The sequence below is a fragment of the Leptopilina heterotoma genome, unplaced genomic scaffold, assembly GCF_015476425.1.
Source record: "Leptopilina heterotoma isolate Lh14 unplaced genomic scaffold, ASM1547642v1 Lhet_92, whole genome shotgun sequence".
Taxonomy (NCBI): domain Eukaryota; kingdom Metazoa; phylum Arthropoda; class Insecta; order Hymenoptera; family Figitidae; genus Leptopilina; species Leptopilina heterotoma.
In genome coordinates, this window is record NW_025111199.1 from 2534561 (window position 1) to 2557735 (window position 23175).

Sequence of the window (23175 nt, forward strand, 5' to 3'; positions counted from 1 at the left end):
TTTTTTATCCAATCATGATAGAAATAGTTTAGCATTTAGAGTTCGTTCAGCTATGTTTGCCCTTTCTTCAGTTAATAGTGTCGCGGCTTTGGAAAACCCTCTTTCGACTTCGGTGCTTCCATGATCTAACGATAACGCTGGCTTTACAACAATTGTGATCACGGGATATCATATGACTTTTACTCTCGGATTGTGTTTTCGATAGTTTCTTCATCCTCTTCTTCAATCTGATCATTTTTGACGTCTTCTAAGATGGTATCAATTGTTACTTCTTACGATGAGATATAGCATTGCTGTCAACATCACTGATAGTCATTCGCTTTGATTTTAAAACATTTGAATTAAACATGAATTCTTAACATTATTTTTATTCTTGAAAATCATGGAAATAGTGGAATGTCCAACACCAAATTCTTTTGCTTTTTCTTCAATTGTGAAAGCTCTGCGATGATGAGGCATTTTTGTGTAAAACTAACGAAAGATTACTGATCATAATCATATATGTACAACTAAATCGTTACTGTGGGTTTCAAACCGAGATTTTGCATTATCAATAATGTAATACTTAAGCATTTTCATAATAAAATGAATTTTAAAACAATTAAGTAATTATAGCTTCGTCATTATAAGCAGTGTGGCTACGAAAATATTTTAATATAAATATCATATATTCAATATAAATATCAACGTTATAAATTTTTACTGTTTCTGATGAGAACGATTGTGCCGTTGAAACGTAAAAAATATAATTGTCTATTACAAATTTTCTGAAATCAATGAACGTGAGTTTGCAAACAACTTCTACATTGATATTTTAAGATCTAAAATTTAAAAATTTCAGAACATGCATTGACATATTTAACGAAAAATGTTCAATATAAAGGGTGCAGTGAAAATATTAATAGAACTGAAATTTGACTTCAGCAGGCACTGGGACATAAAATGTCCTTAGGACGTAATTAGGGCAAATTCGGATTTATGAATAAAAATCTTTTTATTTTTGAATTCTAGAAATATTTTAGTTATAACTTTAAAAATAAATAACAAATTCCTATCTATTTTAAGTGTTCCTATTTCGAAGTGTGTTATGCGTATTCATATTGAATCAAAAGCCCCTATTTGTAATTTGTTATCCAAAATTTTCTTCTTTGTTGTTTTTGAATAATTTAATTTCCGATCCTACATAGAGGATCGAGAAATAATAGAAAAAAGAGAAAAGAAAGAAAGGTTAATTTCCGATCCTGCGAGAGGATCGTGAAATAGAGAAAACAGAATGAATTTTGAAAAAAGGATGAGTTTTTGAAAAAAGATTAGAGAATTTCCGATCCTGCGGAGAGGATCGAGAAAGAAGAAGGAAAAATAAAAGGAAAGGTTAATTTCCGATCGTGCGTGAGGATCGTGAAAAAAAATAAGAAAAAAGATTATTTTTCGATCCTACGGAGAGGATCGTAAAAATAGGAGAAAGAAAAGATTAGGAAAGAGAAAGTAGAGAAAGAACCTGGAGTTTTCTTTAGGTGGAGAATCTTCAACGGAGATTTTTCTTAACTGAAGAAGTCTGATGAGATTTTCTTCTTATTTTGTAGAAAATATATATAATTTAATTTATTGTAATTATTTAATACTTTAAATAAAAATGTTTATTTAATTAGTAATTATATTTTTTCTTTATTGTGATTCGCTTAACGTATATGGAGAATACAATTAGAACATGTTGTTCAAATCACGGGTCAGAGAGAAGTGAGTGCTCTTGTGTTTTTTCGTTAGACACGAAACAACTTTTTCTCGCGCCATGTCTTTTTTTTACAATTAAATATTCTCACTTTATTTCTATTGTTTAATTTTTCTTAATTCTTTTTTAATGATAAAAAAAATATATTTAATTAAATTAATTATTAATTAAAAATGAGCGTAGCAAATTCACTATACGGCCGTGATTCCCATGTGGGGATTTTCAATAGGGTTATAGAAACTTGTTTTGACAAAAAAGAATTTATTTTGTAAGTTATATCCTAGTACCTAATTTGTTCCCATTTCGTGAGATTTCCTTATATAAAGTCATTTATAACAATTGGAGACAGTATATACAAGTTTAATAATAATCAATATTACATCGTGTTAACTTTAAAATACAAAACTTTGTATAAAAATTGATAGGTAATTTATTTGAAATATTGCAAAAACATAAAACACATACATCTATCAGTAGAATAAACAATTTAAATTATGATTCATCTTTTTCTTTGTACCCAATTTGAGATAAATGTTTTACCACATCTACCCAATTCCAACCTCGAGGATTTTCATTCTTTCCATCTGTACGATTCCATAACTTTTTCTTTTGTGCTTTGGTTAACTGTTGTTTTGGTTTCTTTTCAACCTCTTCCTATAATAAAATAGAGATTAAATACAAATTTAAGAGACATTTAAGAGGAATTAGTAAAATTCTTTTCATTTTGAACAATTTTTCAAGTCATGGTGGTTTTTTGAAAATTGAATATTTTTACAATCAAAATAAATAGAAAAACTGATTTAAACTAAAATGTAATAACTTTATATTACATTTACATTTGGTTTAATTTTACCTTTCTCGTTTTTCATATCAAGCATTTCGTTTTTAAAGAAAAAATTTCATTTATACCTTTATAACAACTGGTTCTTTAATATTAGACGTTGAAGGTTCAATGTGAGTAATAGCAGTGGGTTGATCAATTAATAACTCTGGAAGATTCTCCTGTACCGATTGAAAAAGTGTGTAAGTCATAGCACATCCTAGCCATTGGTCAGCTTCAACCTCAATATGTGATACTATTTTATCTTTTACTTCCTGAATACTGTGAATTTTAAGAATTAAATTTTATTTCAAATGATATTCTTAATATTAATATATTCATAAAATCTTATCCTTTGCGTCAAGACGAATCAATTGGTATATATAAAGTATAAATTGTATTAGAATTTAGAGAATTAATCATTAGTTTTTGTCGTAACGTATAATGCGTGGGAGAAGTCTTTAGTTATCAACAATTAAAAAGGGATAATTTTTTTTAAAATGGCCCTATTTTTCTAAAATTTGTAGTTAAAAATATTTTAAAAATGAGTTTTAAAGGTGATGAAATTAGCTTTCAAATGAACCATGTACTAATTTTCCGAAACACTTTTAGCTGAAATAAAGGCTAAATTTATAGATATAATTTATACTTACATATGCTTATTATAAAAAGTATTCATATTGATAATCGGCTTCTTTGTAGGATAATTAGAATCCCAAGAAATCTCAAGTAAAAATGATTGATTATCATTATCTTCTCCAAACTGTAAAAATTTATCACTCATAAAGTAATGCATAAGTTTTTCTGTCTTAGGTTATAAATTAAATTGACAAATATTTTGCTTGAAGCTTATTAGTCGAGGGATTTCAAAGCCACATATTCGTAATCTGTAGCCAGATTTAAAACCAAAGTAGATAAACATATAAAAGTTAATAGTAATTTGTTTTATGACTTGATATTTTTCAGATTTTATTATGTTAATGTAAAGATTGAAAAAAGAAATGCAACGTCAATCATTTGCTTTAAGTTACTTGCGAAACTGAGAATAAGTATCGCAATTCAATTATTAAATAAATTAGTAACAGTAATGACAAATTTTTGGTTATTTTGTTTTAATTTTAGTTTTGAGTTTCTGATAACCAAATACTTTTTAGTAATTTCTTTATAACTGTATTTACCCGTGTAGAAATTACCATTATAGTCCCTATTAATAATAGGGCGTTTATATGGCCCGCAATAGTTTTCTTCAACAATAAAATTATATCATAATTATTCTTGGGTCCCGATGTGGTTCGAATCAGTTTCCTGGATAACATAATTGTGGCACACGAAATAAACCCCCTATGTATAATGGTTCCAGTCAGTACGAATAGGGTCCCTAATATTATACGTATTATACGTATACACAACATAACCTTCGAATCTTGAAGATTTATTGCGTGCAACAGAATTGTGAATGATTTCAATGATATAAATTAATAATAATATTTGTTTATCAGTAAGTATCACCTAAAAAACTTGCATTATTTATGTAAGTAAATCTGTATATGATTTTAGCATAATTTTTAGTGTTAATAATTTTAGTATTTTGAATATAAAGATACTGATATTTAATTATAAATTGAATATTAATATTTATTTATCAGTAAGTACACATAAAAAATTGAACTATTTATGCATGTTAACATGTATATGATTTCAACATAATTTTAGTGAATTCTATCATTTTTTAGGTTATAAATCTATAGAATTGACAATATAATACAATACTATTTTTTGAAACATATTGTAACTACTTATTTTAATTTTTTATTTATTTCTAATCGTAGAAGAAATACGAAAAATGAATTGAAGAATATTTTTTCTGTTATAACAATATATAATGAGAATTATTTTTTTAGTTGATATGGATAATGATGAGAGAAAAAAGCGTAAATTGGCTAATCAAGCTCGTATCAGGATGAAAAATTTCGTTTGGGAAAAAGGATGTAATTGAAGATTTATCATCTTCAAATAGTAGTGATTCTTCCTCTTTGATTGATATTCTACCTAACAACGGAAATACATATTCTCCAGAAATAATAGATCTTCAACAGGATGAACAAGATGATCAAATTGAACTTGCTAGTATATATATGGTATGAGAAACTAATTATATATTTTACTTTAAGGTATTTAGAATCCAACAAATTTTCAAAACCTTTAACACTTTTTAAACATTATAGTTCTTTGCTTAAAAACATTAATTTGTGTAAATTATTGTTAGTAATCTAGTTTAAAAAATAAAAATTTAACTACTTTTTACTATAAATAAATGTGCACTGTCTAATTAATTTAAAAAAAATTAACTAATATAAAAAATATATAATTTTAAACAACATTTTAAATAAATGGAACTAATTTTACAAAAATTTGCATAATTTGAAGAAATGTTGCAAAATTTGACTTTAAACTTTTACAAGATATATACTTATTAAGTAAATTGTTTATTGCAGATCAACAAAATTCTGATCACTCTTTTGGAGAAATCACCGATGAAGAATTGGAATCAAATGCTGACGATGATTATTTTTCTCCAGATGTGAGTGAGGATGAGGGAGATGACAGTAGTGATAACTCTGATGTTCCGTTAGAGCAGATTGAAAATGAGTTAGATAGAGAGCCAGAAATGAGAGAATTAAGAAAGTGGGCAGTAGAAAATAACATAAACCAAAACAGTCTTGATAAATTATTGAATATTTAAAGAGCACGATTATTCGAAAGGGGAGAGTACTGCGATATGTACCTTATTCTGGGAGAATGTCTGGGAAATACGCGGGCAGAGGAAGAACGATATAGAGAGTTGTATGGACTACAGAGAAGAAGATTACCCTGGTTCGTAACATTTCAACGATTAGATAAGAGATTAAGGAAAACTGAACGTGTGGAACCAAAACATCCTGAAAGAGCTGATTTAAATGCTAGAAATTTACGTCAAGAAGAACTTGTGTTGGATAAAGTTTGATCAAAACCGATAGATGCGAATTATTCAATTAATTAATATCGCGTTACAAACTATAGTGAACCAATGCTCAAAATCTGAAACGTCGTGATTATAAAAAAGACGAAGATTTAGTAGGTGGTTACTGGCAAATGAAGGACAGGTGCCGTTCATTTTGTGTACCGATGAATGTACTTTCACAAGGAATGAAATGTTCAACATTCATAGTGAACATCATTATAATTTGGAGAATCCATTCCTCCATGGTGAAGGCAAATTTCAGCATCGATTCAAATTAAATATTTGAGCTAGAGTGCTTGACGACTGAATTATAGGTCCATATATGTTACCGAAAACGTTGAGAGTAACCCTAGTAGAAATTTGTCGTGGCATGACTAGATTTATTCAAGTTACTGTACAGTTTTAGTCATGGAAGTTTAATCTAGCTTAACTGGCGAATTACTAGACAGCTACTGTATAACACTGTTAAAGAAAATATAAAGTTGAACTTGGTTATTACTGCATAGAAGTCCTGTACAGTTATTTTCATGGCACTGTCGAGGCGTTCCGAGAAATGATGTTCCAAAGTTTGTCGTGGCGTTAGCGCTACCGCCAGTTTCAGTAACTAAACAGTTGTGTATTGACATTTTCGAAATATTTTCTATAAAATAAATCTTTTGGTTTTACAGTTTATAGTTTTTATAATTTTAATTTTGTTCTTTTATTTTACTGTTGACAACTAAATAACAAATTTTTTAAATTATTTAATATTAAAATTTTGATTTAATAATAAAAATTTCTTTTCAATCAAAATTTATTTTTAATGAAAATTCCTTTAGAAAAAAAAAATTTTTTTAAAATTCGCTTCAATTAATTGAGTTAATTAAAATAACTAATTTTTTAAATTCAGAAGACAATTTCTTTTCAAGATTATATACTCTTATTATATGTATAAATATTAATTTAACAAACCTGTTACATACAAAAAGTTAGAATTGGTCCAATAAAGTGAGGTTATGTTTTACATTGATGAATTGACGTTGACATATGTATAGCTCTCCGATCTGAATAACAGAACTGTCTATAATTAATGACAGTAGACAGTAACAATTTATTACTAATTCCTTACGGAAAAAATAGACATAATTCTAGTTACACCCGCGAATTATTTCTTTCAGTGTATACTCTGATGTATTTATGGAAAATGTCTACACAACACTGTTCAGTTGCTGGACTGACGGTAGCGCTAACGCCACGACAAACTTTGAAACATAATTTCACGGAACGCCTAGACAGTACCATGAGAATAACTGGACAGACAGAACTTCTATACAGTAATAATCAATAAGTTCAACTTTAGAGTGTTATGCAGTAGCTGTCCAGTAATTCGCCAGTTGAGCTAGAAAAGATGAAAAAGGGAACTGCTTTACCTGCCGGTAGAGTATGGTTCTTATTTTTCCGGAATCGTCCATCGACTAGAACGGCCGTGATGCGTAAAGCGTGCGTTTAGGTATTTCGTCCCAGTGTGACCCGAGTTCGCTCCCCGAAACCGCTAGATATTTTTCGTTTGAACTGAATTAATTCTTCATATTAGGGTTTACTTATAAGTTTGTAGTGTGATAAAATAATAATATTTATTTCAGTGTTGTGCTTAATTAAAGGAAAAAGTGAATGTTGTTTAATGTAAAAAAATGACATGTGTTCAAGAATCAGTAATTTTTATATTTTTTTTTAATTATGTAGTTATTTAAAAATAATTTTACAGATAATTTATTATAAATCATTTATTATACGGAACAATAGATACACCAACAGTAAAAATATAGTTTCGTAAAATTTTAATTTATTTAATTTGTTGACAAAAAAATTTAACGTTATATTTTCAAATTTGTACGTGTTTAATACGTAACGTCAATATAAAGAAAGTTTTGACATTTCCAAGTGAATTATTTTGTATAGTTTTTCTACAGGACTGATGATCAGAAACTGTAAAATTTGACTGGACAATAACTTGAAGAAATTAGCGTGACATCACTTTATAGTTTTTAGCCAGTTTAACTGTAAAGTGCCTCGAAATTTTCCAGTGGAACTGTCCAGTGCCCTTAAAGATACTATGACAAATTTCTACTAGGGAAGTGTTCTTTTTTTGATTACCATTCACTTAATATTTACTTTTTCTGCTGCGTAAAACAACATATTTTGGCCTCGGTGAAGTACAACATCTTTTATGCTTAATGAGTTGTTTATCAAATTACATTTAAGGTGTAATCGCATGGCACCGTAATCTGCGAGGCATCGTTCACTGCAGCCAAGTGGACCTTTTTCACCTACACACAGACATCTTGTGTAAATCTCATCGTTGTGCTCCCGATACGAGTCATACTCACGACTAGAGAAAATTTTCACAACCGACTCATTTTTAAATTAAATCTCGTGTCCGGGTTGTCACAGAACGTATGTTTAAAAAACATTTAGAAAGTTACCTATCTTCCACGTTGTTTTAGAAATCAGATAAGTTAGGAATTGTTTTGGAAACTACGTATCTTTCGCTTTAGAAGCTACTAATGTACTAATTAATATTATATTTTTATAAAAAAAATTAAATTATTATTAAAAATATCCATTTTAAAGCAACAACTTACGACTGTCAGAGATACGTATTTTTTGCACGAAACAGAAAGATACGTAGATTCTAAAACAATCCTCTAACTTACATGATTTCAACCCGTCTTAACAATTTGAAAACTCTGATATCAGAATCTCCTCCCGGAACTGAAAGTAAAATTGTTTCTTCAACTTTAAAAGAAGTAATGTCCAATGAGAATGCAGCAGAATTATCCTTTACTCAACACCATGGTAAACCTTTAAATCTTATTGCGAAGGCTTCGAAGAAAGAACATTTGAAAAAAACCACCAGTAATTACAACAAGTGATATGAAAAAATACAAACACGATTCAGCCTTACTCAAAATCAAACAATTGGAATTGCATTTATGATTCGCGTTGCAACAAATAGAAGGAATATTATTGAATCTAATTTAAAAGAAAAACTTACCGCTAAATCTCACTGTTTAGATCAATTTTTTGAAGTGAAGCAATGTAAATTTAAAGTTACGAAAGGTGGTAAAAGTTCTGATTTCAATCAAGCGGTAGTGTATTGCACAAATTTAAATGGTTTGATAAATTATATCAAAGAAAAACGTAACGTATCCAATGTCCGTTTGAAATTTGGCATCGATGGTGGAGGAGGTTCTTTAAAAGTCTGCATGTCAATTCAGCCTGTAGAAACAAAAATGGATTCAGATTGAAAACATCGACAAAAGTATGAAGATGGAGCTGCTTCAAAATCTTTCCAAGATTCTGGTGTCAAAAAACTAATACTGCTGGGTTTAGCTGAGAAAGTCCAAGAAAACTATGATAACGTCAAGCAATTATGGTCTGACATAGGTATCAATAACGTGAATGAAACCATTACGGCTGATATAAAATTAGCTAATATTGTGACAGGTATTATGTCTTCTGCTAGATCTTATCCATGTACTTGGTGCTATGTTTCGAAGGGAATACTCGATGGATCTTCTACATTAAGAACAATTAAAAGTATAACTGAGAATTATGATAAATGGGTCAGCTCGGGGGGAAAAAGAGATTTATCTAAAAATGACATAATGGCCCCACCTGAACTTCATTTATTACTGGGAGTAGTAAATGGTTTAGTTAATCATATGTCAAGTAAATTCGAGGAAACAGTTATATCTTGAACAAAAATGTGTAATGTTAATCGAGATGTTACGCATAGTGGTGCAGGCTTTAATGGGAATTCCTGTAAAAAATTATTAGATAATTTAGATATTTTGCACAGTATTTGCCCTTTTGGATGTATGAAATTTCTGCGGGTTCTCAGTCATTTCAAACTAGTGGTCAAAGCATGTTTTAGTAAAACCTTAGATCCAGAATTCACAAGACATATACTCAAATAATTTTAAAATTAGTTATTTAGATTCAAGCGGATCTAAACAATTTTTAAACTTTTTGGTCGCCATATTGGATCCGCCATTATGAAATTTTTAAATCTAACATCAAATTCAGATTCTGCGATCCAAAATACTGTAGTACATTCATGAAAATTGAAATAAATTTGATTTGGTACATTTTTTGAGGTGCTTGTTTACGCAATTCACGATGCCCACCGTGATAGACTTTGTAGTATCATTTAATAAACATTGTGCGAAAGTAAACCTCAAAAGGTAGAGAAACAAAACTGATTGCTAATCGCGCATTCAGGGTCCGCTCTTTTATAGCTGCTTTATCTTCAATTACAATTCTTCGAGATTTCGAAAAGCTACGTTCGACATCTGAGTTGCTATGGTAGATAGTTAAACAGATTTCCACGACTTTGGATACCATCGGAAACTTTAAACTGATATCGGAGTTGTGTTATGTATCGCACTTAAAACATATTTTGTCCATTAATGATCTACTCGTGTTGAATTTTCAAAATTTGGCAACAGTTCAATTTGTAATAATTTCCATTCATCTGCAAGAAAAGAAACCGAAACATCTTTGAGAGGCAATTTTTCAGAAATATTTACTATAGCAGGTACACTACTTTTTCTTTGAATCCTGGAAGGTTGTAAACATCTCATATCATTTGTAGGCTTGAATGTGGAAGAGCTTGCAAAGAAGATTTAGATAAAATGTGTTTCGCTACAGCTTTGTAAGGATTTTTCACGTTTGTTCGAAATAATAATATTTCCTTTTGACTTAAATCCTTCATACATGATTTTGTTTGAGAATTAAGAATGATTGACTCTACATCTATTAAATGAGGCGATTCAAAGAGTTTTTCTGCTTCTAAAGTATTTTTAATCTTTCAATACTTGTGACTTTGCAAATACAACCTGTTAATGTAACTAGTAGCTGTTTAATTTTATCGAATAAAATAAGATTCTGCGGCTCTTCTTTTTGAAATAAAACTGAAAAACCTTTGAAGAGCATAGCACTGTTAATAACAAAATAAAGCTTCGCTATCATATCATTTTGTAGGAGATACTGCCTAATAGACTGATAATGCTGTGTAACTGCTAATTTATCAAATCCCTTTTGACCAGGAATATGTTGCAAAAAATATTCTTTCAGAGCTGAAAACTGTTTAACTACACGTAAATAATTTGATTTTAATGTAATCCACTGAGTAGTTGAATGTTTTATAAATCGGTGTAATGGCAGCTCGAGTTTCAATTGCACTTTTTCAAAATTTTTCAAAATTCTAGTCGTACAGGTCGACTGTGAAAAAAGTAAAATACTTTCGTGACCAAATCGCTACATTAGTCGCCAAATTCACTAAGACCTTTAGTTAATGCATTATCAACAATATAGAGATTACACGTGCCTACCTTCAAAAGACCTTTTCTTCGAATTTCAAGTACTTTTTCATTAAAAGCTTGTCATTTACAATTCATTTAATAGAAGATCTTATTCTTTCAGAGTATCAGTTAAATGTTAAGTTGAAATTTCACCAGTAGCAGATCCTAAAAAATAGTTTTTAAATGATGATCTACAATTTCTTGTCTCCTTTTAGAAAAATATCTTATGCGAATATCTTATACTTTCCGCATTTGTTGTTTTGTGAAACGAAATAGTGTACCCATTACTTTGCTGAACGTCAGATATCACAATTTCTTGAAAATGTGGAAATAGAACTTTAGTTACAATGTTATTCAGTTTCGTAGGACCTAATGAAAAGATTCGAGCAATGTTCAAGTCAGGAAACACAGAATGCTAAAAAGTGTCAATAGTGGCATGAGTGCACTGAAAAAAAATTTATTTGATTCAAATAACCGTTTACTTGACTATTATCAATTAAATATTTAATTGGATCAAATACTATTTATTGGAGTCAATTAAATGGTATTTGAATCATTAATTTCAGTATTTGAACCAAAAACCTTGTTAATTGACTCCAATAATATCAATAATATCAATTAAATTTTTTTTCAGTGTGGGAGGTCTGATTAATGATTTGTAATAAATTATCAACGAAAAACAAAGCCTGTTGACCAAGAAATTTTGGCAAAAGCGATTGAAACTATGCAAAAAGGAAACGCGATTTTGAAAACAGCGAAAGATTTTAACTTGAATTTCGAAACATTGAGAACTCATGTCAATCGTTTGGGTGCGATGCAAACGGAAAGAAAACATAAGACAGTGAATGAAACGCAATTGATACAAGCAATGACATCAGTTAGCAAGAGCACAGGAATAAGAAAAACCACTGATGAGTTTAAGGGGTGACGTGGGTCAAAACGACCAGAAAACGTATGTTTGTTAAATAACTTTGTATACATAAAATAAATAAATAAATTTTTTTATTTGAACACTTTGGTATCTAAAATTACTTAATTAGATAAGTAACTAAGTAAGAAATAAAATTTTTGATAAAAAATATTAAAAATCAGACCCGTAGCAACAGTTCTTCGGGCTGCTTCATCTAATACCTATCAAAAAACAAAAAACTTTCTGTTAATAGGTGAATATAGTTCGTGATTGAACTAAGGGTTCTTTTGGTGTTGATGAGAACCGATTTTACATGGTCTTTTAATGGTTCTCAAAATGGTAACTTTTCACAAAAGACACTGTCAAGAATCAAATTTTCTCTTTCTTTAAAAATCCTTCGTTCAATCACGGGATATATTCACTCACTAACAGAAAATTTTTTTCAATTTTGATTTTGGATGAAGCAGTCAAAAGATATATTGACCACCGCAAAAGCAATTTTTTTAAAGGGGCCCGAAGTACTGTTGCTACGGGTCTGATTTTTAATATTTATCAAAAAATTTTATATCTTATTTGTTTAATAGTGTACCAGCTGACTGATAACGCATCATATAACATAAAAAATCAAATTTTCGAAAATATTATGTAAAATATATTAGACCTGTAATCTTCAAATTAATCTGAAAAATCAACTGTTTACATTACCTCTTGTTTATATTGACCCCAAATGACCCAATATGTTTTCTTTAACATTTTCAATTACACAGATAAAGGAAAAAAAACAAAATCAGTCGGAAAATTAATTTTTTTTTAAATATTTATGATTATTTATTTATAATTTCTATTCTTATTTAGTCATTTATTTTAGTTATGACTCCAAACTCTATGTTTTCTCTGACGTTTTGTTATTTTTGTTTATTTTGTTACTTATTACACTTAATGATTGACTGATTTTTTAATGTTGATTGATTAATGATAATTTTAATTTGATTTTTTAATGTTAAAAAAAAATTTTGTATATTATTTACTTTATATTTTTTTAACCTACTTGAAAAGGAAATCATTTAGATTTTGAAAAGTTGGAGTAAACCAATATTTTTTAAAAACTAATTATCCGACTGTTTTCGTTTACTTTTCTTCATCTATAATTAATATTTATCGGACATAAAAGATTGATTAATAATTCTGTTACATAAAAAGTGAATTTTCAGAGCCACTTTACTCGAAACATAATGGAATAACTCAGTAATAATGAGTTTTTGCTGTAATTCTTTTGAAAGTTGGACCACTTTTCTGTACAAATATCATACAATATTCGTGAGAATTACGAACAAATTTTTTTAGTAAATTTTTTAAAAGTTCCGATAAGAATTTAATAAGAATTCAAAAAAAAATTAGTTGATGAATATTTTTAATTGTACCACTTTTCTCTGTACGAATTTCTTACGGCATTCGTGCGAATTACTAAATATTTTTTTTTAGTAAATTTTTTTTAAAATTTCGCTAAAAAATCGAAAAGAATTCCACACAAATATCGTACGAAATTTGTTTGGTAAAATGGCGCAATTTGCAAAACAAAAATTAGTTTAAATTATTTGTTCAATTCTTCTTGAATTCCAAGCGGAATTTTTGAAATATTCATTAAATTAATTCATTAGTAATTTGCACTAATGTCTTACAAAATACGTACTGAAAAGTGGTACATTTTTGAAAAAAAAATTGATAGCAAAAATTACAACCAGCACTCCTTTCGAAAAACTTAGTAAATAGAATTCGCCCGAATTACTTTCAAATTAGAACGAATTCTTATCGGCGTTTTAACACGAATTCTGAACAATTTTTATATGAATTATTTTCACTTAGATATTTTGACATAAGTTTTAAAAACATTGATACCTATTAAATTTATATTATGAAAAAATTTTTTTTTCTATTTGCAAATTTCAGAAATTCATCTTTTAAAACGACTAACAGTAAATAAAGTTCGGCTTTGTTAAATAGGAGAAATAGTTATTTAAAAATTGACTTACATTGGCAATTGTTTACAAGAGGAATAGTTTTCAAATTGAATGTCTCAATTGTGCTACAAAATTTATTACTTATGCTCTTCACGTGTAAAATTTAACTAGTGAGTAGCAATGAAAATGAATTCATGTATTTAGGATATTAGTTCCTAATTTTTAACACTGATTTTTAGATCTATTTAAACGTTGCATTATAAATAAATAAACAAATCAAGCAAATCTACACAAGCTTTTAAGAATAAATAAGAACATTAATAATAAAAAATAAGAATTGAAAAGAAGTAAAATACTTTGTACTGGTACGTAGTTGCATTTAGTTGTTTAAAAGCTAAATCTCCATCATATATTGAAAGTAAAGCTTCTCGTTCCTCTTCCTGAGCTTCTGCATCACTCATTTTTCACAAAAAAATGTTCTAAATACAAAAACTTTACTTCATCATAAAAATAAGCAAAATATAAACATAAACATGCTTTCTGTTAAAAGGCCTAATGGTGCGTCTCCAATAGAAACCTAAGGGGGGATTCATACCGATTTTTGATCATAGGAATATAAAGGTGTCGTTACATGTAAAAAGAAGACAAAGACGTCAAAGCGTGAAAACGGAAAACGTTTAACCAATTACGAATTACGATTACGAACGTAATCGTAACGTAACAATGCTAATGAGCATTTACTACACCTTCGGTAAAAATTGTTCAGAATGAAAAATCTATATTATAGTAAGAGAGACAGGCTGTATATCTGTTTCTCTTACTTCAATGTGGATTGTCCGTTCTGAACAATTTTTACCGAAGGTGTAAGGCCGCAGTCCCATGGCAGCGTTTTGAGTTGCGTTGTAATGAGAGAGAATGCAGCAAACATATATTTGCGTCTTTTTCTCTCCCATTACAACGCAACGCAAAACGCTGTCATGGGACTCCACCCAAAAGCTGTATCTACAATTAGAAAGTAAGACGCGAAACGCGAGAAATTGCCATGTATTTTTCTCGCGTTTCGCGTTTGCGTCGCGCGTTTCTCACTTTTTTTTCGTATTGTAGAGGCAGGTTAAAGGCCTTTCTCCAATAGGTTCCCAAAACTCTGTGTCTGCGTCGGTTGCTATAGCAACACATGCTAAAATCAACGCAACGCAGTCATTCGCAGACAAACGCAGAGTTTTTGGATCCTATTGGAGAAAGGCCTTAAACGCGCTCCATCAGCGTTAAAACGGAAAACGTTTAGGAAGCATTTACACCTTCGGTAAAAATTTTCAGAACGGAACATTTTTCATTGGAGTAAGAGAGACAGACTGTATATCTGACTCTCTTACTCCAATGCAAATTTTCCTTTCTGGACAATTTTTACAGAAGGTGTAAATGCACCTTTACGTAGCTGACAAGTTGTGTGCTAGGCCTTACGTACACCGCCGTAATTGTGCTTAGGCCTTAAAGAAGTAGCAAGCAACATATTTAATTTGTTTTGAATAACCTAACTTTTTGAAGATGTCACATTTTCAATGTATATGGCATTTAAACTGACCAGAAACGAAAGTGTTATGAATTTTGTTTGACGAATGCGAAAAATAAATAAGAAAAACTAAAAATGTCACTGAAGAGGAAGTTGGATGTCCAAGTTCCTGCAGAGGAGAGTGACTTAATGTCAATTCGACCTCTAGGAGCTGGCCAGGAGGTTGGAAGATCATGCATAGTGTTGGACTTCAAAGGGAAGAAAATAATGTTGGATTGCGGCATTCACCCGGGTCTAACAGGAATGGACGCTTTACCATTTGTAGATTTAATTGAAGCTGACGAAATAGACTTGCTGTTGATTTCACATTTTCATCTTGACCACTGTGGAGCATTACCATGGTTTTTACAAAAGACGAGCTTCAAAGGCCGCTGCTTTATGACCCATGCTACCAAAGCAATTTACAGATGGTTATTGTCTGACTATATTAAGGTTGGTGCATTATTTTATAAATTAATTATAAAATTCAATTTTTAATTGCAATAAATATAAAATAAATACTTTATATAATATAATTTAAACATAAAAGAAAAAATTTTCTGCCGGCTTCGCGCTCATCTACTAAAACCTACTATTTACAACTTTTTTTTTACAATTTGCTACTTTTTTTTTATTTGTGATACTAAAAGCTTTCCTTTTTATTGAAAATTTGCATGGTAGGTGGTCATTTTTTCTAAAAAATAATTATAATCCCTTTTGTCTAAAAAGCGATTTCTAATGAAATCTGCTTTCTAAAAAACATTTTTCTAACAAGTTTTGATTTCTAATATTTATTTTCCTGAAATTTGTAAAATTCGATAATTTTGATAAAAGTTAGAAAACTGTTAAAAAATTAAGATTAGGAAATAGAAACTATTTTGTACATTTTCTGCTTCTCAATCACAATTCTGTTTACAAAATTATGAGTTTCTATTTGAAAAAGAAAAATTTTTATAAAATTCCTATTTCTTATCACCATTTAAAAAAAATTCTGTTCTTCTTTGAAAAAAAGAAATAATAATTTGCAGCATTTTTATACCAAAATTTCTAAAATTAATATATTTATAAAACATTTATTTTGGAAAATTTTAAATATCTTCTGGAAAAAAATCCCTATAATTTCCATTTATTAATTACGATTTTTAACTAGATTATTTTTAAATTTTGTTAAAAAATTTGGATAATTTATATTTTTCCTTACAATTTTTTAACGAAATTTCCAGAATTTTTTTTTAAAGAATTGAAAAATTTTCATAAATTCTATTTTTAAATCATATATCTATTGATCGTCATTACAAAAATTGAATATTGTTAGGAAAAAAAATTTGAAAATTACCTTTATTTGAAGAAAGAAAATTAGAAAATCACCTTCATTAGAAAACAGTAAGTTATTTTAGAAATTCATCTTTATTAGAAAAAAAAAAGTTTTGGAAAATAAAAAATTAGAAAATACGTTTTAAAAAAACTATACCCCAACCAATTTGCACTACTTTACATCCTCTATTAGTTCAAATAAAAAAATTATTCTTAAAAATAAATTGTTAAATATTAAAAACATTGGTTTTGAGGTTTTTTGTCTAGAAAAAACCCTCATGAAGAGAATTCCATTTAAATTTTTAATTTATGTAAAATGGGTTGCCCAAAAATTGTCTCCCCGAATAAAAGGTACCTTTGGAAGTCCCAACTTACAGCTGCGAAATTGAACTAAAAATATTCAAAAAAATTGTTTAATTTTCTTCTTGTAATAAAAAAGAATTTTTGCATTAACTATAATACATATTTAACAGTAAGAATTTAACAAAGTGTGTTTTTACCAATTCTGAACCAGAAAGTCCCTTTAATTCAAAAAATTCAATTATTTCCAAAATTTTAAAAAAAATTCTCCGAATGAATTCAATTGTTTTCAAAAATTTTGATAAAATTCTTTATGAGAATTCAATTTTAAAAATCTTCTATTATTCTACCAATTATTTTTTTGTTAACATTTCAGATAATAATTGAATATTAAAAACGTTATTTTAGTATGAATTTTTGGAAATAATTTAACATTAAAAGATTTGATATTTGAAAATTTTAATTTATTCTAAAACTGTAATAATAGTAAATATTTATTTGAAATAATTATTAATTTATCATTTTTCTAAAAAAATTATTTAAGTTGTGAATAATTTTATTTAAACCTTGAGAAGTTAACGATTTGTCTCAAAGTTTTTAAGCGTATTTAAGGTTAATTACTTTTTTCAATAAAATAAATATTTTTTTCATAATAAAAATTAATAACTTAAAAACTTAAAAATTAATTAAGGTTTAAAACGGTAAATTGAAAAATATCGTAAGAAATTGTATTTTAATATTCTCTTCAAAGTACCGTTTTCAAAAAATGAAAATTTTTAGATTCTAATTTTTCATTTTATCATACCACTGAATATTTTCTTAGCGTTCAGACGAGCGCAGAATGATTTAGTTAATTGACTTCTTCAATTGACCCAGTCAGTCAACGACTTAGCAAAAATATGTGGGCCAACTAATCAAATTCTAAATTTTATACAAAGAAATATTTAATTGTTGATAAAAAACTTTAATTGCAGTTAAAATTATAAAACAAAAAAAAAAACTCAAAATTTTGGTTTTTAAAGAACGGCATCTTGTAGATAACAAAAAAATACATCTTTTTTCTTAATGAATTTTTTTTGTAGAGCTAATATTTCTCATATTAAAAAATAAAAACCAAAAAATTTGTGTTTAGAAATATAATTAAGTTTTAAAATACAAACGGTCTTTTTGCATACAAAATGTTAATGAATTTGCTCGGAATTTTATGTACATACTCATTTGGGTCTGCTGAAACAGAAAAAGTCATAAAACATTTTAAAATTATTTTTTGTTTAATTGTTTTTTATTATAAACAATGATCTTTCAGCAATAAGGTTATCTTATTTTCGATGAGAAAAAGTATCGAGGGAAGTTTTGAGTTGAACAAACTTCCAGTGAGAAAGTTGTTCTATATTATTCAACGAAGTTTTTCTGAAAATTTCAAATAAATTTGTTTAATAATAACAAAGTTATTTAATTTTTAAAAAGTCCCTGCCGCGTCACTCATACGTCACAAGAGACAGCGCCTTAACTTAGGCAATGTGGTGGCAATCTACTAGCGACAGCTATAGGTTGTTAATTTATTTTAACAATTTTTGTTATGTAAACATGGTTATTTCATCCCCTCCTAAAAATTATGTATTATTATTAATAATATAATAAATTAAATGTTTAAAATCCGATTAGAAAACATTAATTTTAAAGTAATTTTAAAAATAAAAACCTTTATGTTTTTTCTAACCATTTTTACAACATTTTTAAACTTTGTCAATAATATTAACAACATTCTAATTATTAGATTAAACATGAAATAACCATGTTTACATAAAAAAATTGTTAAAATAAATTAACAACCTATAGCTGTCGCTAGTAGATTGCCACCACATTGCCTAAGTTAAGGCGCTGTCTCTTGTGGCGTATGAGTGACGCGGCAGGGACTTTTTAAAAATTAAATAACTTTGTTATTTTTAAACAAATTTATTTGAAATTTTCAGAAAAACTTCGTTGAATAATATAGAACAACTTTCTCACTGGAAGTTTGTTCAACTCAAAACTTTCCTCGATACTTTTTCTCATCGAAAATAAGATAACCTTATTTCTGACAGGTCATTGTTTATAATAAAAAACAATTAAACAAAAAATAATTTTAAAATGTTTTATGACTTTTTCTGTTTCAGCAGACCCAAATGAGTATGTACATAAAATTCCGAGCAAATTCATTAACATTTTGTATGCAAAAAGACCGTTTGTATTTTAAAACTTAATTATATTTCTAAACACAAATTTTTTGGTTTTTATTTTTTAATATGAGAAATATTAGCTCTACAAAAAAAATTCATTAAGAAAAAAGATGTATTTTTTTGTTATCTACAAGATGCCGTTCTTTAAAAACCAAAATTTTGAGTTTTCATTTTTCTCACTTTCGACCCGACTGACTGGCTTCTCAGCATTTCAGCCGAGCGTAAATCGAGTTATTTGATTGACCTCCTCAATTGTTGTTTTCTAAAGTTATTGTGCTTATTCTTGAAATCTAATTTTACTTAAATATTTCAAAATTAATTCAATCTTAAAAGAGTTGTGTTTACAATTTTCACAAGTAGATGAACTTCAAAAGATTTTGATTTGAAATATTGTAAAATTTCAATCTTCAATGAATTTAATTAGAAATCTTAAAGAACGTAGATTTTTGAAAAACATTAATAATTCAAATTCTTCTGAAATTACTTAAATTTTTTAATATGTATTTAATTGATTATTAAAAATAATGGATTTACAGAAGAATTTTAGTTAAAAACACTAAAAGAAATTGAATTTTAAAGCAATTACAAATGATTACAGAAATTCAATTATTTTCAAAAGTATAGTCGAATTCTACGAAAACATTTAATCATTTTCATAAATAATAAAAATTTCACAAGAATTCAATTATTTTTATAAATAATAAAACTCATCGCAGACATTAAAATACTTTTAATATATAATTTTGATTGAATTCTTCATAAAATATAATTATTCTTCAAAATTTTATTTAAATTCATAAAAGAAATTCAAGTATTTTAAAAACCTTCGCTGCAATTTATTTATTTGAATTTAAGTATTATTTTCAATGCATTTTTAATTAAATTTCTTAAAAGAATTAAATTATTTCCAAAAATTTTAATAAAATTCTTGGCAGAATTTCAATTATTTTTTATACAATTTTCATCAAATTTCTGGAAAAATGAAATTATTCTTAAAAATTGTATTAAAATTTGTTGATAAAATTCTTTATAAAAATTCAATTTTAAGAGACATTTAATTATTTAATAAAATATTTATTTTTGTATTTAAATAATTGAATTCTCGTAGAATTTCTAATAAATATTGATTTAAAAATGAATTTCAGTTAAAATTTTAGGTAATAATTGAATATTAAAGGCATTATAACGTGAATTTTTAGAAATATTTGAATTTTCAAAAGGTTTCCAATTAAAATCTTTGAAAATTTGAACTTTTTATACTTGTAATTAAGAATTTTGTAGAATTAATTTTTTTCAAAAAGTTTAATGGAATTGTTTTTTAATTATTATTTAAAGTTTTTAATTTTTAATAAATATTTAATTGAAAATTGTCAGAATAATCGAAATTTATTAAAATTAAATTGTTAACAAAAGGATTTGAAAATTCTTAAATAACTTTTTCAAAAATTATTAAAAAATAATTGACTTAAAGAAGAATTTTAGTTGAAAATTGTATCAATAAATAATCGTAATGATGAAAATAATTTTTGAAGAAGATCGATCACACCGAGTCTTCGACTCGGAGTGATCGCTTTTTTTCATGTTTTATAATAATATTCTTATATGTCATTGAATTTGAAATTTTTGAAAATAATTTTAACTTCTATGTAAAACTAATAATGATTAAATATTTATTTAAAAATGAAGTTATTGATGTTTTCGAATAATTTTCTAATTAAAGAAATTCGTAAATAAATGTAATAGAACATTTTTTTTGTGCATCTAATCATTTTCCGAATAAATCAGAATATTCTTTAGAGACAGGGAAAAAGTCAAAGTTTTGTCAGGGAATCAGGGAGTTATTTATTTTGGTAAAATATAAATGTAGTTTTAAAAATCTGGAAAAATTCAGTTATGTAACCTGAAAAACCTGGAAAAGTCAGGGAATTTAAAAAGAGCAAAAGCGTGACAACCCTGTAATGTTAAGTAAAATAAAAAATTTCTAAATCTTGAAATATATCTCTAAATTTTTAATTTTTCGTTAAATAATCTTGTTTAAGTGAATTGGTTTATTCATAATAAATTTAAATGTATAATTTCAGGTCAGCAATATAGCAACAGAACAAATGTTGTACACAGAGTCGGACTTAGAAGCGAGTATGGATAAAATAGAGACAATAAATTTTCACGAAGAAAAAGATATTTTTGGAGTTAAATTTTGGGCGTATAACGCAGGTCATGTATTGGGAGCTGCTATGTTTATGATCGAAATTGCCGGTGTGAAAATTCTCTACACCGGAGACTTTAGTCGTCAAGAAGATAGACATTTAATGGCCGCTGAAATACCAAACGTTCATCCCGATGTTCTCATCACTGAATCAACATACGGAACGCATATTCATGAAAAACGGGAAGATCGTGAAGGAAGATTTACAAGTTTAGTGAGTGAAATTGTAACGCGTGGTGGTCGATGTCTAATACCGGTATTTGCACTCGGCAGAGCGCAAGAGTTACTGCTTATTTTGGACGAATACTGGAGTCAGCATCCCGAGTTGCAGGAGATACCGATTTATTACGCGTCATCGCTCGCGAAGAAATGTATGGCAGTTTATCAAACGTACGTGAATGCAATGAACGATAAGATTCGCAGGCAGATTGCAATAAATAATCCGTTTGTGTTTAAGCATATATCGAATTTGAAGGGTATTGATCATTTCGATGACATTGGTCCCTGTGTTGTGATGGCGTCGCCTGGAATGATGCAAAGTGGACTTTCGCGTGAACTCTTTGAATCGTGGTGCACTGACTCGAAGAACGGTGTTATTATCGCTGGTTATTGTGTTGAAGGTACTTTAGCGAAGGCAATTCTTTCCGAACCTGAGGAAATTACAACAATGTCAGGACAGAAATTACCCTTGAAAATATCAGTTGATTATATTTCTTTCTCAGCTCATACGGATTATCAGCAAACTTCAGAATTTGTCCGAGCTTTAAAACCACCACATGTAATATTAGTTCATGGCGAACAGAACGAAATGGGTCGATTGAAAGCTGCCCTCCAACGGGAATACGAAGACGATCCAAGTACAACTATGGAAATTCATAATCCAAGAAATACAGTCGCTGTCGAATTGTATTTCAGAGGCGAGAAGACATCGAAAGTAATGGGAGCGTTAGCTATGGAAACACCTAAATCCGGTCAAAAATTGTCCGGCGTTCTGGTGAAAAGAAACTTCAACTATCACATGCTAGCGCCTAGTGATTTATCAAAATACACCGACATGAGTATGAGTCAAGTTCTGCAAAGACAAAGTATTCATTTTTCCGCCTCATTACCGCTGCTTCGGCATTTACTGGCCCAAATTTCGGGCAATTTGGAAATTCTCGACGATAAGAGACTACGTGTTTTTAAAAGTATTGACGTCAATATGGAGGGAAAAATAGTTACGCTCGAGTGGATTGCAACGCCGGTCAATGACATGTACGCAGATTCGGTGCTTACTGCTTTGCTGCAAACTGAAATGATGGAACAACTTCCTAAAACATTACCCGCACCGACAAAAATGGATAGAATGCACTTCAAGGAATGTCTCATAGAATTATTACAAGAAATGTTTGGCGAAGATTCTGTACCTAAAATTTTCAAAGGTGAAAAACTCTATGTCACTGTTGACGGAAAGAAAGCTCACATTGATCTCATTAATCTTGAAGTAACCAGCAAAGAAGATGAAACATTACGACAGATAGTGCAAACAGCAGTTACTAAATTACATCGATCTTTAGCCCCTCCGTCGGAGAAAGTCTAATTACTTTAATATTTGTGTTGCTGTAACCCTGTGAACAATATAATAAATTTATATTTCCATTTTGTTAAATGTTTTATAATAAATACGTTCTTTTTAAAAAATTCTTCAACGAAAACTCAAAAGCGTCTGAAGGTCTAAGAATTGTACACAAATGAAATTTACATTAAAACATTTTAAATTGTATACAACATAATTATACGTATATTTTTTCTGAAGAAAAGTAAAAAATATTTTTAAGCAGATAA

General features: G+C 28.4%; 2 protein-coding genes across 2 annotated transcripts; one reads left to right on the plus strand and one right to left on the minus strand.

Moving 5' to 3' along the window:
* Positions 1 to 2068: 2068 nt before the first annotated feature.
* LOC122512025 (RWD domain-containing protein 4) lies at positions 2069 to 14336 on the minus strand. Its single transcript, XM_043627631.1, has 4 exons — positions 14120 to 14336; positions 3203 to 3312; positions 2639 to 2831; positions 2069 to 2383 (listed from the first exon to the last, which is right to left on the minus strand). Exons 1-4 carry the CDS (start codon positions 14222 to 14224, stop codon positions 2222 to 2224), a joined length of 570 nt encoding a protein of 189 aa, XP_043483566.1. The 5' UTR covers positions 14225 to 14336; the 3' UTR covers positions 2069 to 2221.
* A 912-nt stretch (positions 14337 to 15248) lies between these two features.
* LOC122512031 (cleavage and polyadenylation specificity factor 73) lies at positions 15249 to 23175 on the plus strand. Its single transcript, XM_043627637.1, has 2 exons — positions 15249 to 15765; positions 21227 to 23175. The coding sequence occupies exons 1-2, from the start codon at positions 15409 to 15411 to the stop codon at positions 22928 to 22930; spliced, it is 2061 nt and encodes a 686-aa protein (XP_043483572.1). The 5' UTR covers positions 15249 to 15408; the 3' UTR covers positions 22931 to 23175.

Excerpts from the sequence above, each read along its gene's own strand:
- LOC122512025 (XM_043627631.1), bottom strand. The coding sequence starts at position 14,224 with ATGAGTGATGCAGAAGCTCAGGAAGAGGAACGAGAAGCTTTACTTTCA. Across the intron at positions 2,832-3,202 it reads ACTTTTTATAATAAGCATAT|TATTCAGGAAGTAAAAGATA; the intron begins GTAAGTATAAAT and ends TAAAATTCACAG. Across the intron at positions 2,384-2,638 it reads AAGAACCAGTTGTTATAAAG|GAAGAGGTTGAAAAGAAACC; the intron begins GTATAAATGAAA and ends ATTTTATTATAG.
- LOC122512031 (XM_043627637.1), top strand. The coding sequence starts at position 15,409 with ATGTCACTGAAGAGGAAGTTGGATGTCCAAGTTCCTGCAGAGGAGAGT. Across the intron at positions 15,766-21,226 it reads TATTGTCTGACTATATTAAG|GTCAGCAATATAGCAACAGA; the intron begins GTTGGTGCATTA and ends GTATAATTTCAG.